We start from the raw sequence: 18635 nt of genomic DNA, 5'->3' as shown, positions 1-18635 counted from the left end.
GTACAAGTATTAAGAGTAAAACATGAGTTATGCATGGAAAGGGATGAACGAGTTCTTCCTTACCTGACCATTTGCTGAAGGGGAATCTGCTTCTAGCTATTTGCTTTAAAGTGAATTTTCTCCAAACCAAAGAATATGCCTTTCGTCATGGCCGTGTAGTCAGTGGGAGAGTCTTGGTCACTAGTGCAGTTACAAGAAAAGAGGCAGACTCTGGGACACACTGGACTAAAAACCACTCAGGGTAAAAGAGTCCCCAGTAGACTGTGAACTTCCACAAGAGCAAGGACCTTGGCTTCCATAAACATCACTGAGAACACAGGCTTGCATTGCACAGCACCTGGCTGAGCAGGCTATGGGAAAGAAACATTTACAGACTGTGGAAAAGAAAATCCTGGGCAGAACTCCCCTTCAGCAAATGAACGGATAGGCATTCCAGATTATTCCAAGTCCAGATACAGCCGACTTATCCCAAGGGTCAAAAAGAGAATCACCAAGTCAGAGACAAAAAGGTTGAACACTGATGGAAGAGGAAAGTGGTCCTTCCTTGAAATAATCACCTCTCAGATCCAGGATGGTAGAATCTTTCTTATAACCTTACAGAGGTTTTAGAATCTGGATATCCAATATATAAGCTCACTGGCCGAATGCAGTCAGCCCCAGGTTTGTAAAATACTATTTGTTATCTCATGAGCAGCACACAGAACCGGCAGCCCAGGGCACCCTGACCACATTTTCCCTGACAACTCTGGGGTTACATTTGAGGTTTAAGCACATTAGCAATTGCTACTGAAGCAGAATATAATCAGTTACACAAATTTCAGCTTCTTGGATTTAATTGTATTTATTCTACTATTTATGAAGTGTACTCTATTCATGAAACTTGTCCTTTGTGAATGTTGGTCAATGGGGAAATAGGCATGAATAGAATCTCTAGATGTCCTTAATTCACATTTTAGTCACGTGCAATATAAATATGTTAAACAGAGTGCTGTAGACCAAAGACTGGTATCAATGAAGACTTTGCAAAGCCTCAGAACAGAGTGATTTCTGATTGTGAGGCCCAATTCAGAAAACATGAGAAGGTAAAAAGTAGAATTGCACCAAATTTCCGTCTTGTATTTCCTTTTAGACCACAGACAGTCTACATGTAGTCTAATTTTGTAGCTTTATTTATTTATTTATTTATTTACTTACTTACTTTTTATTTTTATTTTTTTAAGGAGATGGGAGTCTCACTATGTTGCACAGACTGGCCTCAAACTGCTGGGCTCAAGAGATCCTCTTGCCTCAACCCCCTGGCATCTTTCACTGTTTTGACCAACCTGTGATGCGTCCAACGGTCCCATTGGTTCTCCTTCCAGCCTCCCCAGCAGCGTGGGCCCCCAGGCTGTGGCCAATGATGTGCACATCGGAAGGTGAGTAACCGAACGCCGACTGTAGGAAAGAAAACCTTTTTAGAATGTTTTCAAGTACAGTCACGAGTTGCTTAACAACGGGGATATGTTAAGAGAAATGCATCGTCAAGCGATTTTGTTGTTGTGGGAACATCATAAAGTGTACTTACATAAACCTAGATGGCATAGCCTACTACACATCTAGGCTATGTGGTACAGCCTGTTGCTTCTAGGCTACAAACCTGTACTGCATGTGACTGTACCATGTACTGTAGGCAATTGGAACACAATGTAACTAGTTATGTATCCAAATATATCTAAACCTAAAAAACATACAGTAAAAATACAGTATAAAAGATATTAGGCTGGTCTTGGTGGCTCAGGCCTGTAATCACAGCACTTTGGGAGGCTGAGGTGGGCTGATCACCTAAGGTCAGGAGTTCAAGACCAGCCTGGCCAATCTGGTGAAACTCTGTCTCTACAAAAATAAAAAAATTGGCCAGGTGCAGTGGCTCATGCCTGTAATCCCAACACTCTGGGAGGCCGAGGCAGGCAGATCACGAGGTCGGGAGATCGAGATCCTGGCTAACACAGTGAAATCTCCTCTCTACTAAAAATACAAAAAAATTAGCCAGGCGTGGTGGTGGGCGCCTGTAGTCCCAGCTACTTGGAAGGCTGAGGCAGGAGAATGGCATGAACCCGGGAGGCCGAGCTTGCAGTGAGCCGAGATCGCCCCACTGCATTCCAGCCTGGGCAACAGAGCAGGACTCCGTCAAACAAACAAACAAAACAAAAATTATCTGGGCATGGTGGTGGGTGCCTATAATCCTGGCTACTAGGGAGGCTGAGGTGGGAGAATCACTTGAACCCGGGAGGTGGAGGTTGCAGTGAGCCAAGATTGTGCCACCGCACTCCAGCCTGGGTGACAGAGCGAGACTCTGTCTCAAAAAAAAAAAAAAGTCCCAAAGTGGTACATCTGTAGAGGCCACTTACCAGGAATGGAGCTTGCAGGACTGGAAGTTGCTCTGGGTGAGTCATGGAGTAAGTGGTGAGGGAATGTAAAGGCCTAGGACGTCACTGCACACTGCTGAAGACTTTATACACACTGTACACTTACTCTACACTCAGTTCATTTAAAATATTTTTCTTTCTTTATGCAATTTTTATTTTTATTATTTCATTTATTTATTTACTTATTTATTTTTTGAGATGGAGTCTCCCTCTGTCCCCCAGGCTGGAGTACAGTGGCATGATCTCGGCTCACTGTAAGCTCCGCCTCCGGGGTTCATGCCATTCTCCTGCCTCAGTCTCCCGAGTAGCTGGGACTACAGGCGCCCGCCACCACACCCAGCTAAGTTTTTGTATTTTTAGTAGAGACAGGGTTTCACCATGTTAGCCAGGATGGTCTAAATCTCCTGACCTCGTGATCCGCCTGCCTCAGCCTCCCAAAGTGCTGGAATTACAGGTGTGAGCCGCTGTGCCCAGCCATTTTAACTTTTCAAAATTTTTTGTTAAAAACGAAGACACAAACACCTGCATAAGCCTAGGCCTATACAGCGTCAGGATCATCAACCTCACTGTCTTCCACCTCCACATCTTATTTCCTGGAAGGTCTTCAGGGGTAATAACATGCATGAAGCTGTCATTTCCTATGATAACATGTCTTCTTCTGGAATACTTCCTAAAGGATCTGCCTGAGGCTGTTTTCCTTTTTTTTTTTTAATAAGTAGAAGGAGTATACTTTAAAATAATGATAAAAAGTACAGTAAATAAGTAAACCAGTAATGTCATCGTTTATTATCATTATCATGTATTATATACTGTACATGATTATATGTGGTAGAGTTTTATATAACTGGGAGTACAGTCGGTTTGTTTATACCAGCATGACCACAAATCCATGAGTAATATGTTGTGCTATGGTATCATGATAGCTATAAGTCACAAGGCAATAGGAATTTTTTAGCTCCATTGTCATCTTATGGGACGTCCATCATATCTGAAGTCCATCATTGACCTACACATCCTTGTGTGGTGCGTGACTGTGTTGCAGAATTCATGAGGGGCGCACAGGGAGAACCTTCAAAAACCTCAGTGTCAAGAAGATACACTGCCTTTCCAAAGCACTTGACGCCCATGTTTTTAAAAACAGTTATAATGAAAAATGGAAACGGGTTTAACTTTTAATCTGGAGGAAGTAGGGCTGTATTTTGTTGGAGAGATAAACCTTAATGAATATGAAGAGCTGTTATCCAGAGATGATGAAGCAAGTATTTGGATTAGAAAGTAAAAATAAAAACAGTTATTTAAACACATTTGAGTATAACATTTTCTATGTTTTTTTGTTACCAAGTGAGGTTAGCTTGTTATCACTGTGCTTCTCTTAAGAAAACAAAACTAAAATCAAACAAAACTATATTAATTTTAAGGTTGACATAGGTAATAACTAGTAAAATTAAAACAAATACTCATGGAATTTATTAAAAACAACCTACCAATTGCTTGAATAAGTTAAATTTTAAAAACTAGTTTATTTTTATTTTATTTTATTTTATTTTATTTTATTTTATTTTATTTTATTTTATTTTAGATGGAATCTTGCTCTGTCACCCAGGCTGGTGTGCAGGCGCAATCTCGGCTCACTGCAAGCTCCACCTCCTGGGTTCAGGCCATTCTCCTGCCTTAGCCTCCCGAGTAGCTGGGACTACAGGCGCCCACCACCACGCCTGGCTAATTTTTTTGTATTTTTAGTAGAGGCAGGGTTTCACCGTGTTAGCCAGGATGGTCTCGATCTCCTGATCTCGTGATCCGCCTGTCTCAGCCTCCCAAAGTGTTGGGATTACAGGCGTGAGCCACTGCACCCAGCCAAAAAGAACTAGTTTATTAACATAATGGGTTATTGATGAAACTCAAAGCTAGATTTTTTTAAAAAATTTTCTTTGTAACCAAGGGAAATGTCATATCTGAGTAGAGAAATGTCTTTATCTATGATTAAATCTACAGACTTTTTTTTTTTGGAAAGACAATCTGGAAAACCAAGTGTACAGGCTTTTATACAATCCAGGGGTAATTACCTTCAGAACTTCAACAAAATACGCTACTTCTGCTCCCACAATCCTGATGTTCTGTGACGCTTGTGTGTATCCAGTTCGGGAGCCACCTTTCCAGTCCACACAGATACAGTTCACACTTTCCACCTGGAACAGATTCTGGTGGAAGGGGCACAATAAACAGATACATAATTCAGGATCTTTATTAATTACTAGTTAACATATCAGAGGACTAGGATAAATTCCCTCCTTGACTGACACGACATCATTTTAACCCCAATGCAACTGACAAAACTTATAGTCTGTTATAGATATATCATCTCTGCTAAAGTTTAACATCATCTCCAAACTGGAATTTGACCATAGTGGGAAGTGGATTCTTGGGATTTCTGCTGTAGCAGATACAGAGACATTTAATTCAAGAAAAAAATGTATAAAATGTGGTACAATGGGTTGTTCATTAGGTCATCCTAAATGCCACAGGACTACATTGTCCCTTACTAGAATGCACCCAAGGACATTGTTTGCCTCGTCCACTGGTGCAGCCTCAGTGTCCAGAAGAGATTCTGGTACACAGAAGGTGCTCAGTAAATATTTAATGAATGAATGAAAGACAATGTTTGGACCCCTTACATAAATACATTGAAGGTAAATAAGTTTTTCCGCAATGGAAATACTAATCAAAATTTTTAGATGAACATGTTTTATTGTACATCACTAAAGAGTTATTAATATTTCACATGAAAACACTGCCTACCAGGTATCTACGGAAAGCCTTGCTTGATGGCATTTAATTATGACTTCATGGAGGTTAGTTCTGGAAGGAATTCTGTTGTATGAGTGTGTTTATGTATACCCTCTTTTTTTTCCAAAAAGAATTTGAGAATAGGCCAGGTGCAGTGGCTCACGCCTGTAATCCCAGCACTTTTGGAGGCGGAGGCGGGTGGATCACGAGGTCTGGAGATCAAGACCATCCTGGCTAACATGGTGAAACCCCATCTCTACTAAAAATACAAAAAATTAGCGGGGCCTGGTGGCGGGCACCTGTAGTCCCAGCTACTCAGGAGGCTGAGGCAGGAGAATGGAGTGAACCCGGGAGGCGGAGCTTGCAGTGAGCCGAGATTGCACCACTGCACTCCAGCCTGGGTGACAGAGCAAGACTCCATCTCAAAAATAAAAAGAATTTGAGAATAATGGAACAATCTTAGAAATCATCTCCAACTTTTCCATTTTCAAAAGGAAAAATCCAAAGCAAGGAAAAGATTTGCTAATCATAGCTACGGAAAGAGTCAGGACTGGAATGTAGAACTTTTATCCTTCTAGTTTAAACCACTTGTTTCTGCATCTCAAAACAATAGTGCTGTCAAAGCCTAATCAATGCAAAACAAAACAAAACAAAAACAAACCACAATTGCCTTTGGGATCTTAGAAATAAATTGCATAGCCATATCAAAGGAAGCTATATTCCTTTTGAACTGAGAATCACATTTTTTTTTCTTCGCTATTGTGTAAAAATCTATTACTACCCTCCAATAATCATCAGCTTTAAATTCTTTTGGAAGACAAGTTGTGGTTTTACTGCTTGTGTTTAAACTTGAAGAGTGTACGGACTCTAGGGTGCTCATCTGTCTTTAGGATCAATGGATATGCTCTGGAGTTGACTCATTCTGCCCTTGGTTTGAGCCACAGGCAGACCTGAAATTCCATGGGCTTAGGAGGACCTTTGTGTCTTTCTTCTGGTTTTTTTTTTTTTTTTTGAGACGGAGTCTCACTCTGTCACCCAGGCTGGAGTGCAGTGGCGCGATCTTGGCTCATTGCAACCTCTGCCTCCCGGGTTCAAGTGATTCTCCTGCCTCAGCCTCCTGAGTAGCTGGGATTACAGGCATGCACCACCATGCCTGGCTAACTGTTTTGTAGTTTTAGTAGAGACGGGGTTTCACCATGTTAGCCAGGATGGTCTCGAACTCCTGACCTTGTGATCAGCCCGCCTCAGCCTCTCAAAGTACTCGGATTACAGGTATGAGCCACCACACCCGGCCTGTGTCTTTCTTCTTGATACCTCTGAAGAAAGGATTACTCCCTTTGTGCCACAGTAGGTCAAAGAAATTTGATGAATACATGAATAAATACTTGAACAAATGAATCAATAATAATATTCCTCAAGCACTAGCAGTTACTAGGAAAATTTATTCTATTTGATTTTCTGTCTTTTCATTCTTCTTTATGACAGAGCACATAGCCAAAGGCAAATTAAAGAAAATAGGACCACTGCTGTTGAAACAACAGAAGCCAAAATAAAAAACCTACACAGTTTTCCAAGTTATTGCTACCAGAGGAGATCAAAGAGTAGCAAGTGAACATCAAAAGAAAATAATTCATTCAGGCAAAATGAGACCTCTTAGCGCTTCACATAAAATTAAAAACAAATGAAAAATCAGGGGCCTATGACCAGCTGGTGTGCATCAGTATGAGAGCATCTGTTGCTAAAATTTTGAAACACCTCCATATCAGTTGTTAAATAACTAGTGCCTGGATCTACTAAATGCTTGCCAGCCTCACTGCTCTGAGCATCCTAAACCCCCTCTTCTCACCACCACCTCCTTGACCTCCCTTAGGAACTGTAGGCCCCGCAGGGGTCTGAAGATCCTTCAAGACTGTGGGTACCAGCACTGTCCTCACTGGTTGGGGCCAGTGCCTTACTGGTTGTTAATTATCACTTTGGAAACAACCTTTCCTTGAGAGATGACTACATCTCACCTTGCATATATCGGCCAGCCAGTTTTCTTCTCCCTTGTCTATGAATCCATGAATAATAAAGCGAGTTTTTCTATTTGTTTTGAAATTGGAGTCACTGATGGTTGATGAATCTGCAACAAGTTCCTGTTTAGACAGAAAAGTGTTTCATGTCAGTTTCCTATAGTAGCCAATAGAACCATTTGTGGAGAGGGTTCCACATGGAGAGGGGCGGTAAGTAGAAGACTGCTAGGATTCAGGATCCTTGTGAATAATGATCCTCCCATTATAACCACAGTATTCACTATCATCGCCATGTTGCCATTTCCCAGTCATCACGACATGTTTGCAGTTGTTCAACTTGGGATAATATGTCTGTTATAAACTTGGTGGCAATGATCTTTTCTTCATACAATGGAAGGCTATGTGTGTATGTGTGTGCATATGTTTATGTATCTTTATCTAATATAGATATACATACATAATGGGAGATTATATAAATATATAATATTGGGAATGTTTATATACTTTATATATATAAATATAGCCCTATATTTATAATATTTATTAAATGTTATAGAGGAAGGACAAGAATAATATGAAGTTAATGAACCTTTTATAAAGAATTTACATTAAGAAATACCTAAGCTCAGTGCCCTGAATATCTACAAAGATGCAAATTTCACAGCCTGATTTGTTTCTCTTAAGAACGTGAATATTCAGTATCCTTATTACATAAAACAGGTGGAACTTAGTTCTAAACACAGTGATAGTTCTTACTTGAAAGTTGTTTGGGTTCTCATTAGTATATAGGAGGAAGCGGGTGTTGACATCTTTTGGAGCCCAGGGCAATATATGGAGGGGTCTTTCCACAATTCCTGACCATGGGGAATCATCGCTGAAGCAGCCGAGTCTTTCATAGCAAACTTCTTTTCCTGCAATCCCCCAGAAGGATATTATTTTACAAGCATGCTCTTTTTAACCATCTGTCTGCCAATATATATATGAGTTAAATTACACTGTGTGGTAGACATTCCTCCTCTACTACTCTCAACACCTTCCTAGCCACACACTCACAAAACAGCTTCAAAAGACAACACAACTGTTCCAGACAGGCTCTTGGTCCTCAATTCTACCACATAGGATCACTTTACTCCCCTTGTGTCTCTGACCAGTCCCAATGTAGGACTCCTTTTAGCCTCTGAACTCATATATCTTCCTTGGGCCATAGGTGCTCAAGAAAGGGACAACCCTGTGTCCCTAAGCCTTAACTTCTTGTAGCCACCGTTTAGCTATGGGCTTTGAAAGGAGCGCTTACATTTTATGGAAAGGTCAAAACCGTATATCCCTATCCTTGCTGTACTGCAGATCATCTTCATTACTGTGATAAGGAGCTGTTTACAAACAACCAAACAAAAAATCCATGGTTTAACACAACTCCAGGCTTGAATGTCACTCCATAAAAAAACAACCTAAAGAGCCTGTAATCCCGGCACTTTGGGAGGCCAAGGCAGGTGAATCACAAGGTCAGGAGATTCAGACCATCCTGGCTAACATGGTGAAACCCCGTCTCCACTAAAAATACAAAAAAATTAGCCAGGTGTGATGGCAGGCGCCTGTAGTCCCGGCTACTTGGGAGGCTGAGGCAGGAGAATGGCGTGAATCCAGGAGGCAGAGCTTGCAGTGAGCTGAGATGGCACCATGGCACTCCAGCCTGGGCGACAGAGCGAGACTCTGTCTCAGAAAAAACAAAAACAAAAACAAAAACAAAAACAAAAAAAACCCAAAGAAGGGTTCTCTTTTCTAAGGAGGATAAATCTAGATTAATGGTAGGAGTAAGAGTAATAGCTGTTGTGGGGGGCTACCTTTCTCACAGTCTTACCATGTGCCAGGTGCTGGGCAGGATGATTTACTAATCTGACCTAATTCTCACAATAATCCTAGGAGATGGGGTATCCAACTCTCCCCATTTTGCAGACAAAGATTCTGAAGCACAGAAGAGTTAAGAATTTTGCTCAGAGTAATACAGCTGTAGGTGGTGGTGGAGCCAAGGTTCAAACTCCTAACTTGACTTAATGTCAGGGTTGCTAGATTTAGCAAATCAAAATACAAGTAAATTTGAATTTCAGATAAATGATAATGTTTTAGTATAAATACATCACATATTTGTTGTTTGTGGGAAATATTTGTTGTTTATCTGAAATTCAAATTTAACTGGGCATCCTAGATGTTTTCTGACAACCCTACTCCACATACCTGTGTTCTTATGCATCTCCTGTGCTTTACTCCTTGAAGTAATGCTTCCTGTTATTACTGTGGCCTGAATTCAGCTGCCATAGCCCTCTTGACCGTGTTGAAAAGTGAATCTCTCCCAGCTCAACATTTATATTTTTTTCTTACCTGCTACTGCTCCCAGCAGCAGTGAAAGAGTCCAAAGTAGCAGCATCTACACGAAATTAAAAATATGATTGAGTCTGGCTAAGTTTTTAAAAGATCGGCAAGTTTTAGTTCATTTAGATCTCTGGGGGAAAATGGATAAATTCTGATCAATTAGGCCTAGAAAACATGTTCCTGACTCACCGTGGCAATTCTGTCAGGTTCCACACGCAACCAGATAGCAACAAAAGGTCCTTTTATAGGCGAAGCTTATCTTTTTGAAACCGTGGAAAAATGGCATGCAAGGAAAGGCCCAAGGATGTGTTTCTACTTTTAATCATAGATAAACCAGGGTTGACAGAGTAGATAAAGTTTTCCATAGTAGTTGTGGGAAGATGAGAAAGGGGGTAGATATGTGATTATGTAAAGCTCAAAATCACTTTAATTTCATTATAGTAAAGGTTCTAGTCTTTCTGTCCCTTTTTTAAGTTTACAATTCTCTGTGCATGTCTGTGGGCATGTGTGAAACTAAATTGTTTTCACAGATTTAATAACAGCAGTCTTAAAAGCAAATGCTAACAGCCTACCAGCTCTTGCCATTTTTGTATAACCTTGCCTTACCCTCAAAAACAGTGAAATAGAAGCAATCCTTCAAGAGAGTTCATACCTTCTGGAAAAGCATTTGATTTGTTATTTTGATAGTCTATATAACTGATTTATTTCTCAACAATATCATAGAGGAAAGAATAAATAAGCTACGAAAAGGAATTGGGGGTATAGCCAAAAGCATAGAGGCAGAATCAGTGACCCCACTATCAGATGAAATGATGAATAAGCAGAAAAAATATGATTCAACTTGGAAGAAAATGGTTTAGAAAAAATAACCTGAAAGAGAATTGTTTGATGGAAAGTAACTGGGTATATTTTCAGTTAAGGATGGATTGCTTACAATAAATGTTAAAAAGAGTACAATGTGATACTATAATTTTAAGAGACCAGAACCTTTTAGCCTGGAAGTGTCACAGCTATACATTGAGTTATTGAAATTGTCACATTCATAGGTCAAAAGTGGTCAAAAATAACTCAATCCCCTGGAAAAGTTTATAGGTATAGAGAAAAGCAACCAAATTATTATGTACAAGGGAAGTTCAAGGAAGTTTGGCAAGGGAATTGTTCAAATAAAGACAGAAGGCACAAGGAAGGATCCATGGTTGGACACCATGGCAAATTCCCACCTAATCTTTCAAATATCAGCCTTTCATCCCCTCCTCAGGCAGTCTTCCCCAGTCATGGGTAAGCTGGTTCCCTTGTTCCCTCTAAGGAAGGTTCTCTTTAGAAATTCTCTCACTTGAGACTGATCATTTGTATATTATAAACTCGGAGAAGGCTGGAATGCTCACGGCCTTGTTGTCACATCCTAGCACCTAGCCCAGTACTTGATACACAGCAGGCCTTCAACACATCTCTGATGGATGATTAACCAAATGAGGGAATGAATATGAAAAGCAAAGCAATTTATTTTGCATAATTGCTGCAATAATAATTGTCTCCACAATCTCATAAGTAAAAAGCTGTTGAAACTTCTTTTATTCAAAACATACAAAAAAAAAGAAAAAATCCAGAAGCTTCTAAGAACAGAAATCTTGCATCTCTCTCGTATTTAGCCATGGTAATACTGTTTTGATCTCAGAGTCATATCCTATGAGAGTCATTGTTTACTCTGGTTTTACCATGAAGTCATTTACATTTTGTGTGAGTTACCAAGTAATGCACACAAAGTTTCTAAGTTGGCATTTTAGATGGTACAAAATGTAATCCATAATTAGGGGGACATTTGTTTAATATAGTTTAAAGAATTAGGATCAATAGTCACCAAATTCTGAAATAGAGAGTAAAATCTGTGGGGATATTTTGCAAACTAAAATAAGTTCAAATTTTATAATATCTCAAGAAGATTCAACTTCTCAAATTTATAAAAGCTAAGAACAGAATGGTACCTAATCAGCCGTCTATTACATCTGCTCTGGTTGAACGACTTCCTCTATACATAATCTTGCTGAACTCTTAAGCTGGGTTGTGAAATGTTATAAACCTCATTGTTTCATTCAGACGACAATGTACTATCTAGAAGCGTCTATTTACATAGTATGTCTGGCAGAGTTGCTAGCATCTTTGTTTTTTTTTTTTTAGACAGAGTCTTGCTCTGTCGCCCAGGCTGGAGTGCAGCAGCACGATCTCCTGACCTTGTGATCCGTCCGCCTCGGTCTTCCAAAGTGCTGGGATTACAGGCGTGAGCCACTGCGCCTGGTCTTGCTAGCATCTTTCTACAGGAAATAGAACTAGACTCTATTCTCCGCCCTCCCTTGCAGGGAGATGGGGTCATGTTAGCAATTTTCTGGCTAATGAGATGTGAGTGCATGGATGTGCACCCCTGTTCAGTCCCATTCCCAAAAAACCCATGCATGGGCCAGGCGCGGTGGCTCAGGCCTGTAATCCCAGCACTTTGGGAGGCCAAGGTGGGAGGATCACAAGGTCAGATTGAGACCATCGTGGCCAACATGGTAAAACCCCGTCTTTACTGAAAATCCAAAAAAATTAGCCAGGTGTGGTGGCACACACCTGTAGTCCCAGCTACTCGGGAGGCTGAGGCAGGAGAATCGCTTGAACCTGGGAGGTGGAGGTTGCAGTGAGCTGAGATCACGCCGTTGCACTCCAGCCTGGTAACTGAGCGAGACTCCGTCTCAAAAAAAAAAAAAAAAGATAAGAAAAAAACACACATGGTCCTCTATGTGCCATGCCTTCTGTGGCTCGATGCAGACAAAGACAAATCCTTAAAGGCCCTGTGTTGAAGCTGGTAGAAACACAAGATGGAAGGAACCTGGGCTCCCTGCTTAAAGGAACACTACCCACAATCACAAACATCCATTTTAAATTGTATGTGAGCAATAAATGAATGATTATTTTAAGCCTTGAGATTTAAGGGTTATAACAATTAACATTATCTTAACCAATAGATTATTTATTATATAATGCTTCTCCTACTTCCACGAACAGTCCATGTACCAAACATTAAATGCTGGGTTAAAAATTTCAACATGAGATTTGGATGGTACTGACGGATAACACTAATACTTGGACAGGTTTTTTCTAATACTTGATTTTTTGAAAATCTCCTGGCACTTCCCATGTCACAGAAAATAAGTGCTCAAGTATTCACTTTATTTTGGTAAATTTTAAATTCTAATGGGCATTTTTCAGTTCAGTCCCTAGTGGTGACCATTGTTCTACAGACAATCGGAGCCCGTATGATACCCACAGTTTAGAGAAAATTCACCCAGTGTTGCTTGGGTCCCTAGACACAATTGATGTGAACTTGGAGTAGCTTAATGTTCTTGATACACAGGAGATCCTCAAACACCAGAGGCAGACTGGAGCTCCCATCAAAACCCTACTTTCTACCAGCCTCTGTCACTCCTCACATCTCAGGACTGCAGGCTTGACTAGAAGCTGTTCAAATGGTAATGAAGCATTGAGAGTCCCCACCCTACTACCTCACGGCATTGACAGCCAAGACGGGATCTCACTGAGAATTAATTCCATGTGTCCTGTTTACCAGTGCATTATATAACATCAGTTCAACTTTGCCCCAGAAACCTTGCACATTTGAAAATAAAAATGCCAAGCTTGGAGGCTTCTAATCAAGTTGCAGCGGAGTTAAATATTGGTTTAAGTTTAGGCTCTGCTTCTGACAACCTTGTGATACTAAACTCCTGGTGAGGGAAAGAAAGGTTTCAGAACACCTGTGTGGCCAGATAACCAGCATGTTAGCCAAAGGAGGTCTCATTTACTTAACCTTCAGAGAGCCCGGCCTGCTTCCCTTTATCTAGCTCCGCCTCTTTCCAAGATCATTGAAGGTAAGGAAGACATGCCGTCTGGAGCATCCCAAACTTCCCTGAGCAGAAAAACACTGAAGTTCTGGGGGTGGGTAATTGCTTTACACTTTCTAGAGCTACCATCCTGCCAAGTATGAGTGGGTCACACATTCACTATCCGGGCCCAAAGCGTGAACGTATAGTCAACCCTCTTGTGTTACACATAAAGATGGTTTTCTCTGTGGCCTAGAATAACAAGCATACCTAAAATTTTATAGCCTTGAATGTTTAGGTTTCCATACTTTTTAAGTTTTTGCCTTTAATCTCCCACCGAACTTAAAGGATTAGCTGTTTTCCTTATGAAGTCAGTGAGACATGAGTTTAATCAAGCTGCCCAGGAACACACAGTTGGTAAGTAGCAGAGCTGTCAGGAGGGACAATTTCTTCCCACCATTTCCAAATGACTTGTTTGTGTCAATCCACAGAAGGCCATGTTCTCCCAGGCTGTGTTAGTCTAGCCTTGGACTAAAATATAGTCAGGAATGAATACCAGGGGGCATTAGTACATATATACAGGTGTGTAAGACTGGGTATTTGCTTTCCAAAACAAATTCATGCGAATATGCTTTGTATAGCCTATTTTTTTGTTTTATTTATAGTCTGCTTCCCAATACTAATGCAGTAAATGGTAATTTTATCAAACAGAAATACAACTTTTGTGCTACTGAATATAACAAATCATGTCTTTCCTGAGCCATCACAGTAGTCTAACTGCCTTCCTTGCCCTCAGACTGTTCCTCTTCTGTCTGTTCTCTATACACCGTTAAAAAGTCAGTTCTAAAATGCAGATTGGTCATTGTACTGTTTTTCTTAAAACCTCACTTCCCTTCCCCTCTCCTGTACTTTCTAGATTAGCACTGCCCAATAGGAATATAAGCAAGCCACATTTAAAATGCAAAAAGAAACCAAGGAAAATAATGTTAACAATTTTTACAATTTAATACATATAAAATATTATATCAATATTAAAATGTGGCACTAGCCTCATTTCAACTGATCAATGGTCATATGTGGCTAGTGGCTGCTGTAATATATTGCACAATTCTCGATTAACTTTACTCTCTTTATATCACAGATCCAATTAGCTTCTCCACGGTTTATATTCCGGTCAACCCTCTTGTGTACCCACTTAGCCCATCTTCCACCCCTTCTGAGCTTCTTTCAAAACATGGACTCTCAATGGGTTTGGAATGGGAGACAACTGAAAGTACTAAAGAATGGAATAACAAGATTTTCCAGGTGCCAATGAACAAGAAGAGAGAGTAAATAGGAAGAGGTGCAAAATTCAACAGACCCAAATATCACAGCATGAATATTGAGAGGTGTGATGAAAGTGGAAAAAGAGAGAGAAAGCACAAAAGAGAAAAGTAAAAAAGAAAGAAAAAAAAAGACTAACAATAATTGGTACCATATATATATATATATCTGTTCCATACCTAAGGTGTTTGAGGCACCAAACAATTATGAATTACACAAGCAGCCTCACAAAGGGGCAGGTTAAGCCAGAGGTTGTTATACATGTGCATTTCACAACTACCCTTGTAAGGCAGGAAGCAAAGTCTCTTTCAAAAATTACAAGCTGAGGGATTTACACCTCTAGTCATGATGGGGCAAGTGGTTTCAGACTTGCTCTTTTACCATAAATAATTAAAAGTCTGGAAAATATATATGAAGCAATAGTTCTCCAAGATTGGACAATGAGCAATGCAAGATTATAATAAGTGAAAAAGGAAAACAAATGAGGTGAGATCACTAATTACTTCAGCTATATGTCTGGAGACATTTCCAGAACCCTAGCAGAGAGAGGGAGAATCCGAGAAGGGAAAGACTCATCAGGCTGAGGCGATGAAAATCAGAGTTTAGTGAGGCCAAAGTATTTGGAATGGGCAGAGCAGAGTACTGAAGAGAAGAAGCTACAAATATGAAAAGTTCCAGAAATTGGCACAGGAGTCCACCTGAGTCTTTGAATAGTAAGATTCCATGAGACTGGTCAGATAACAACCATATGAGAAAGAATAATTTGCTGATGGAATTTGTAATCCAAACAACTCCTGGAGCTCACACATGATGGGAGACATTCAGTCCAACAGAGTAAGATATTTTATTGAATAATCAGAGCATTTAGTAGACACCCCCAAAAGGCCATGCTTTCGGAGGGCTAAAATATCCCTAGAGTAAAGATTAATCTCAATGTGCCATAAGAAAGCATAAAAACAAAACTTCAAGCATCAAAAATGTAAAATTATTGGTATTCAGCATCCAATATCAAATTATTAGGCATACAAAGAGGCAGAAAAATATGACTTACTAGTCAATAGAAGGAGATCTAGAATTGATAGGGATTATATTAGCAGATAAGTACTTTAAAACAGCTATTATAAATAAGCTTAAGAGCTAAATGAAAACATAGACATAATGAGAAGACAAATACAAACTATTAGGCAAGATTAGCATATTAAGAAACACAGAAGAGAAGATCAGAAAACTGAGACATGGCAATAGAAAAGTCATTCACACTGAAGTTCAGAGAGGGGAAAAAGGGCTGAAAATTTGCAGAGTCTTGGTGATATTTGGGGTAATAAGGAGTTTCACACACACCTAATTGCAGTCCTAGGCCAAATGTTAAATAAAATAGGAGAAATCATGGCTGAAAATGTCCAATATTGTTTGTAAAAATGAATCTATGTATCCAAGAAGTTGAACAATATCAAGTAGGATAAATCCAATGAAAACCAAACAAAGGCAAAAAATGGTAACATTGTGAAACCCAATAATAGAGAGGAAAAAAAAAAAAACTTAAAGGCAGACAGGGTAAAAAGATACAGGGAAAACAAAGAAAGAATGACTGCAGACTTTTCAATGGAAACAGCAAGCCAAAAAACAATGGAATGGCTTACAGTAGTTCCCCTTTATTCATGGGGAGTATATTCTAAGACCCCCAGTGGCTTACTAGAACAGTCAATAATACCAAACCAATATATACTATGTTTTTTCTATACATACATACCTATAGTAAAGCTTAATTTATAAATTAGGCACAGTAAGAGAGTAACAACAACTAATAATAAAATAGAACAGTGTATGTTCATAAAATTGATGTACACGTGGTCTCTCTTTCCCTCCCTCTCTCTCTGTCTTAATAACTTATTATATTCTACTCACCCTTCTTGTGATGATATGAGATGATACAATGCCTATGTGTGGTGATAAAGTGAGGTGACTGACATAGGTATCACTATTCTTGTGATTGAGGGCCATTATTAAGTAAACTTGGGCTTAACTGAAAAACAGCACTGGATACCACAACAGCTGATTGGATAACCAGGACAACTGACTACCAAGTGACTAATGCCTAGGTAGCATGTCCAGCCTGGAAATGCTGGACAAAGGAATGATTCATGTCCCAGGCAGGAGGGAGTAGGGCACTGTGAAATGTGATCATGCTACACAGAACAGCATGCAATTTAAAACGCATGAATTGTTTATTTCTGGAATTTTCTAATTAACATTTTTGGACTGTGGTTGACCACATGCAACTGAAGCTGCAAAAAGAGAAACATGGATAAGAAGAGACTACTGTGTTTAGTGTGCTGAAAGTCACAGACCTGAATGTAAAAGCCAAAACTAAAACCTTCTAGTAGAAATAGAGGAGAAAAATATTTGCTACCTTACAATAAGCAAAGATTTCTTAGACAACACATAAAAAACACTCCATAAAAAACAGATAAACTGGACTATACGAAAATTTAAAACCTTACTTTTCATTCTTGTGCAGGGTCATGCTAATCTTCTCTGTGTCATTCCAATTTTAGTATATGTGCTGTTGAAGCGAGCACTAAAACCCTATTCTTCAAAAGATATTGTTAAAAAATGAAAAGGCAAGACACAGACTTGGAAAAAGTGTCTACAATACACTTTTAACAAATAACTTGTATCCAGAATATAAAAAGAATTCTTACAAACTTGATAGTAAAACAAACAACCTACAAAGATAGAAAAATATTTAATCAGGCCGGGCGCGGTGGCTCACTTCTGTAATCCCTGCACTTTGGGAGGCCAAGGTGAATAGATCACCCGCACAATCAGGAGATTGAAACCATCCTGGCCAACATGGTGAAACCGCATCTCTACTAAAAATACAAAAATTAGCTGGGCATGGCAGCACGTGCCTGTGATCCCAGCTACTTGATAGGCTGAGGCAGGAGAATTGCTTGAACCCGGGAGATGAAGGTTGCAGTGAGCCAAGATCATGCCACTGCACTCCAGCCTGGTGACAGAGCTAGACTCCATCTCAAAAATAATAAAAATAAAAATAAAGGGCCGGGCACGGTGGCTTATGCCTGTAATCCCAGCACTTTGGGAGGCCAAGGCAGGCAGATTACGAGGTCAGGAGATTGCGATCATTCTGGTTAACATGGTGAAACCCTGTCTCTACTAAAAATACAAAAAATTAGCTGGGCGTGGTGGTGGGCGCCTGTAGTCCAAGTTACTCAGCAGACTGAGGCAGGAGAATGGCATGAACCCAGGAGGTGGAGGTTGCAGTGAGCTGAGATAGTGCCACTGCACTCCAGCCTGGGTGACACAGGGAGATTGTCTCAAAAAAATAAATAAATAGATAAAAATAAATAAAATAAAAAAAATAAAAAAAGAAAGAAAAACGAAAAACTTCACAAAAAAGATGCATAGGTGGCTAGCAAGCATGCAAAAAGATGCTCAGCATCTTTAGTCATTGGAGAAATGCACAATAGAATCACAAGGAAATATCATTACAGCCCAGTAAAATGGCAAATATCTGACAATTCCAAAGGTGTAGAACAATTGGAAATTTCATAAAGTGCATAAAGTGCTAGTGGGAGTATCAAATTGACAACCAATTTGGAAAAGTTTGACAGTTTCCTATAAAGGTAAACATCACTTACATAAAAACCAGCAATTCCACAACTAGGTATAAGCATATATCCACAAAAAGACTTTTCCATGAACAGTCATAGCAGCTTTATTCATAATAGCCCAAGATGAAAATAACCCAAATGTTCATTAACTATGACAACATTAAATACAGTAGTCTCTTTTTATTAATAGTTTCTCTTTCTGCAGTTTCAGTTACCTGCGGTTAACCACACTTTGAATATATTAATTGGAAAATTCTA

General features: G+C 39.7%; 1 protein-coding gene and 1 pseudogene across 1 annotated transcript in view; both read right to left on the bottom strand.

Moving 5' to 3' along the window:
• Positions 1 to 18635, bottom strand: part of PNLIP (pancreatic lipase) — a 45896-nt gene that overhangs the window by 13200 nt on the left and 14061 nt on the right. Inside the window, exons 2-6 of the mRNA XM_038009589.2 lie at positions 9578 to 9623; positions 7958 to 8112; positions 7202 to 7324; positions 4469 to 4603; positions 1323 to 1434 (exon numbers count right to left, since the gene is read on the bottom strand). Of these exons, the coding sequence (XP_037865517.2) occupies positions 1323 to 1434; positions 4469 to 4603; positions 7202 to 7324; positions 7958 to 8112; positions 9578 to 9623 (571 nt within the window). The remainder of the gene's footprint in view (positions 1 to 1322; positions 1435 to 4468; positions 4604 to 7201; positions 7325 to 7957; positions 8113 to 9577; positions 9624 to 18635) is intronic.
• LOC119628162 (U6 spliceosomal RNA) lies at positions 17224 to 17321 on the bottom strand (annotated as a pseudogene).

The sequence above is a fragment of the Chlorocebus sabaeus genome, chromosome 9 (genome assembly GCF_047675955.1).
Source record: "Chlorocebus sabaeus isolate Y175 chromosome 9, mChlSab1.0.hap1, whole genome shotgun sequence".
Classification (NCBI taxonomy): domain Eukaryota; kingdom Metazoa; phylum Chordata; class Mammalia; order Primates; family Cercopithecidae; genus Chlorocebus; species Chlorocebus sabaeus.
The sequence above is the reverse complement of the archived record's forward strand: the minus strand, read 5'-3'. Positions and strand labels throughout refer to the sequence as shown.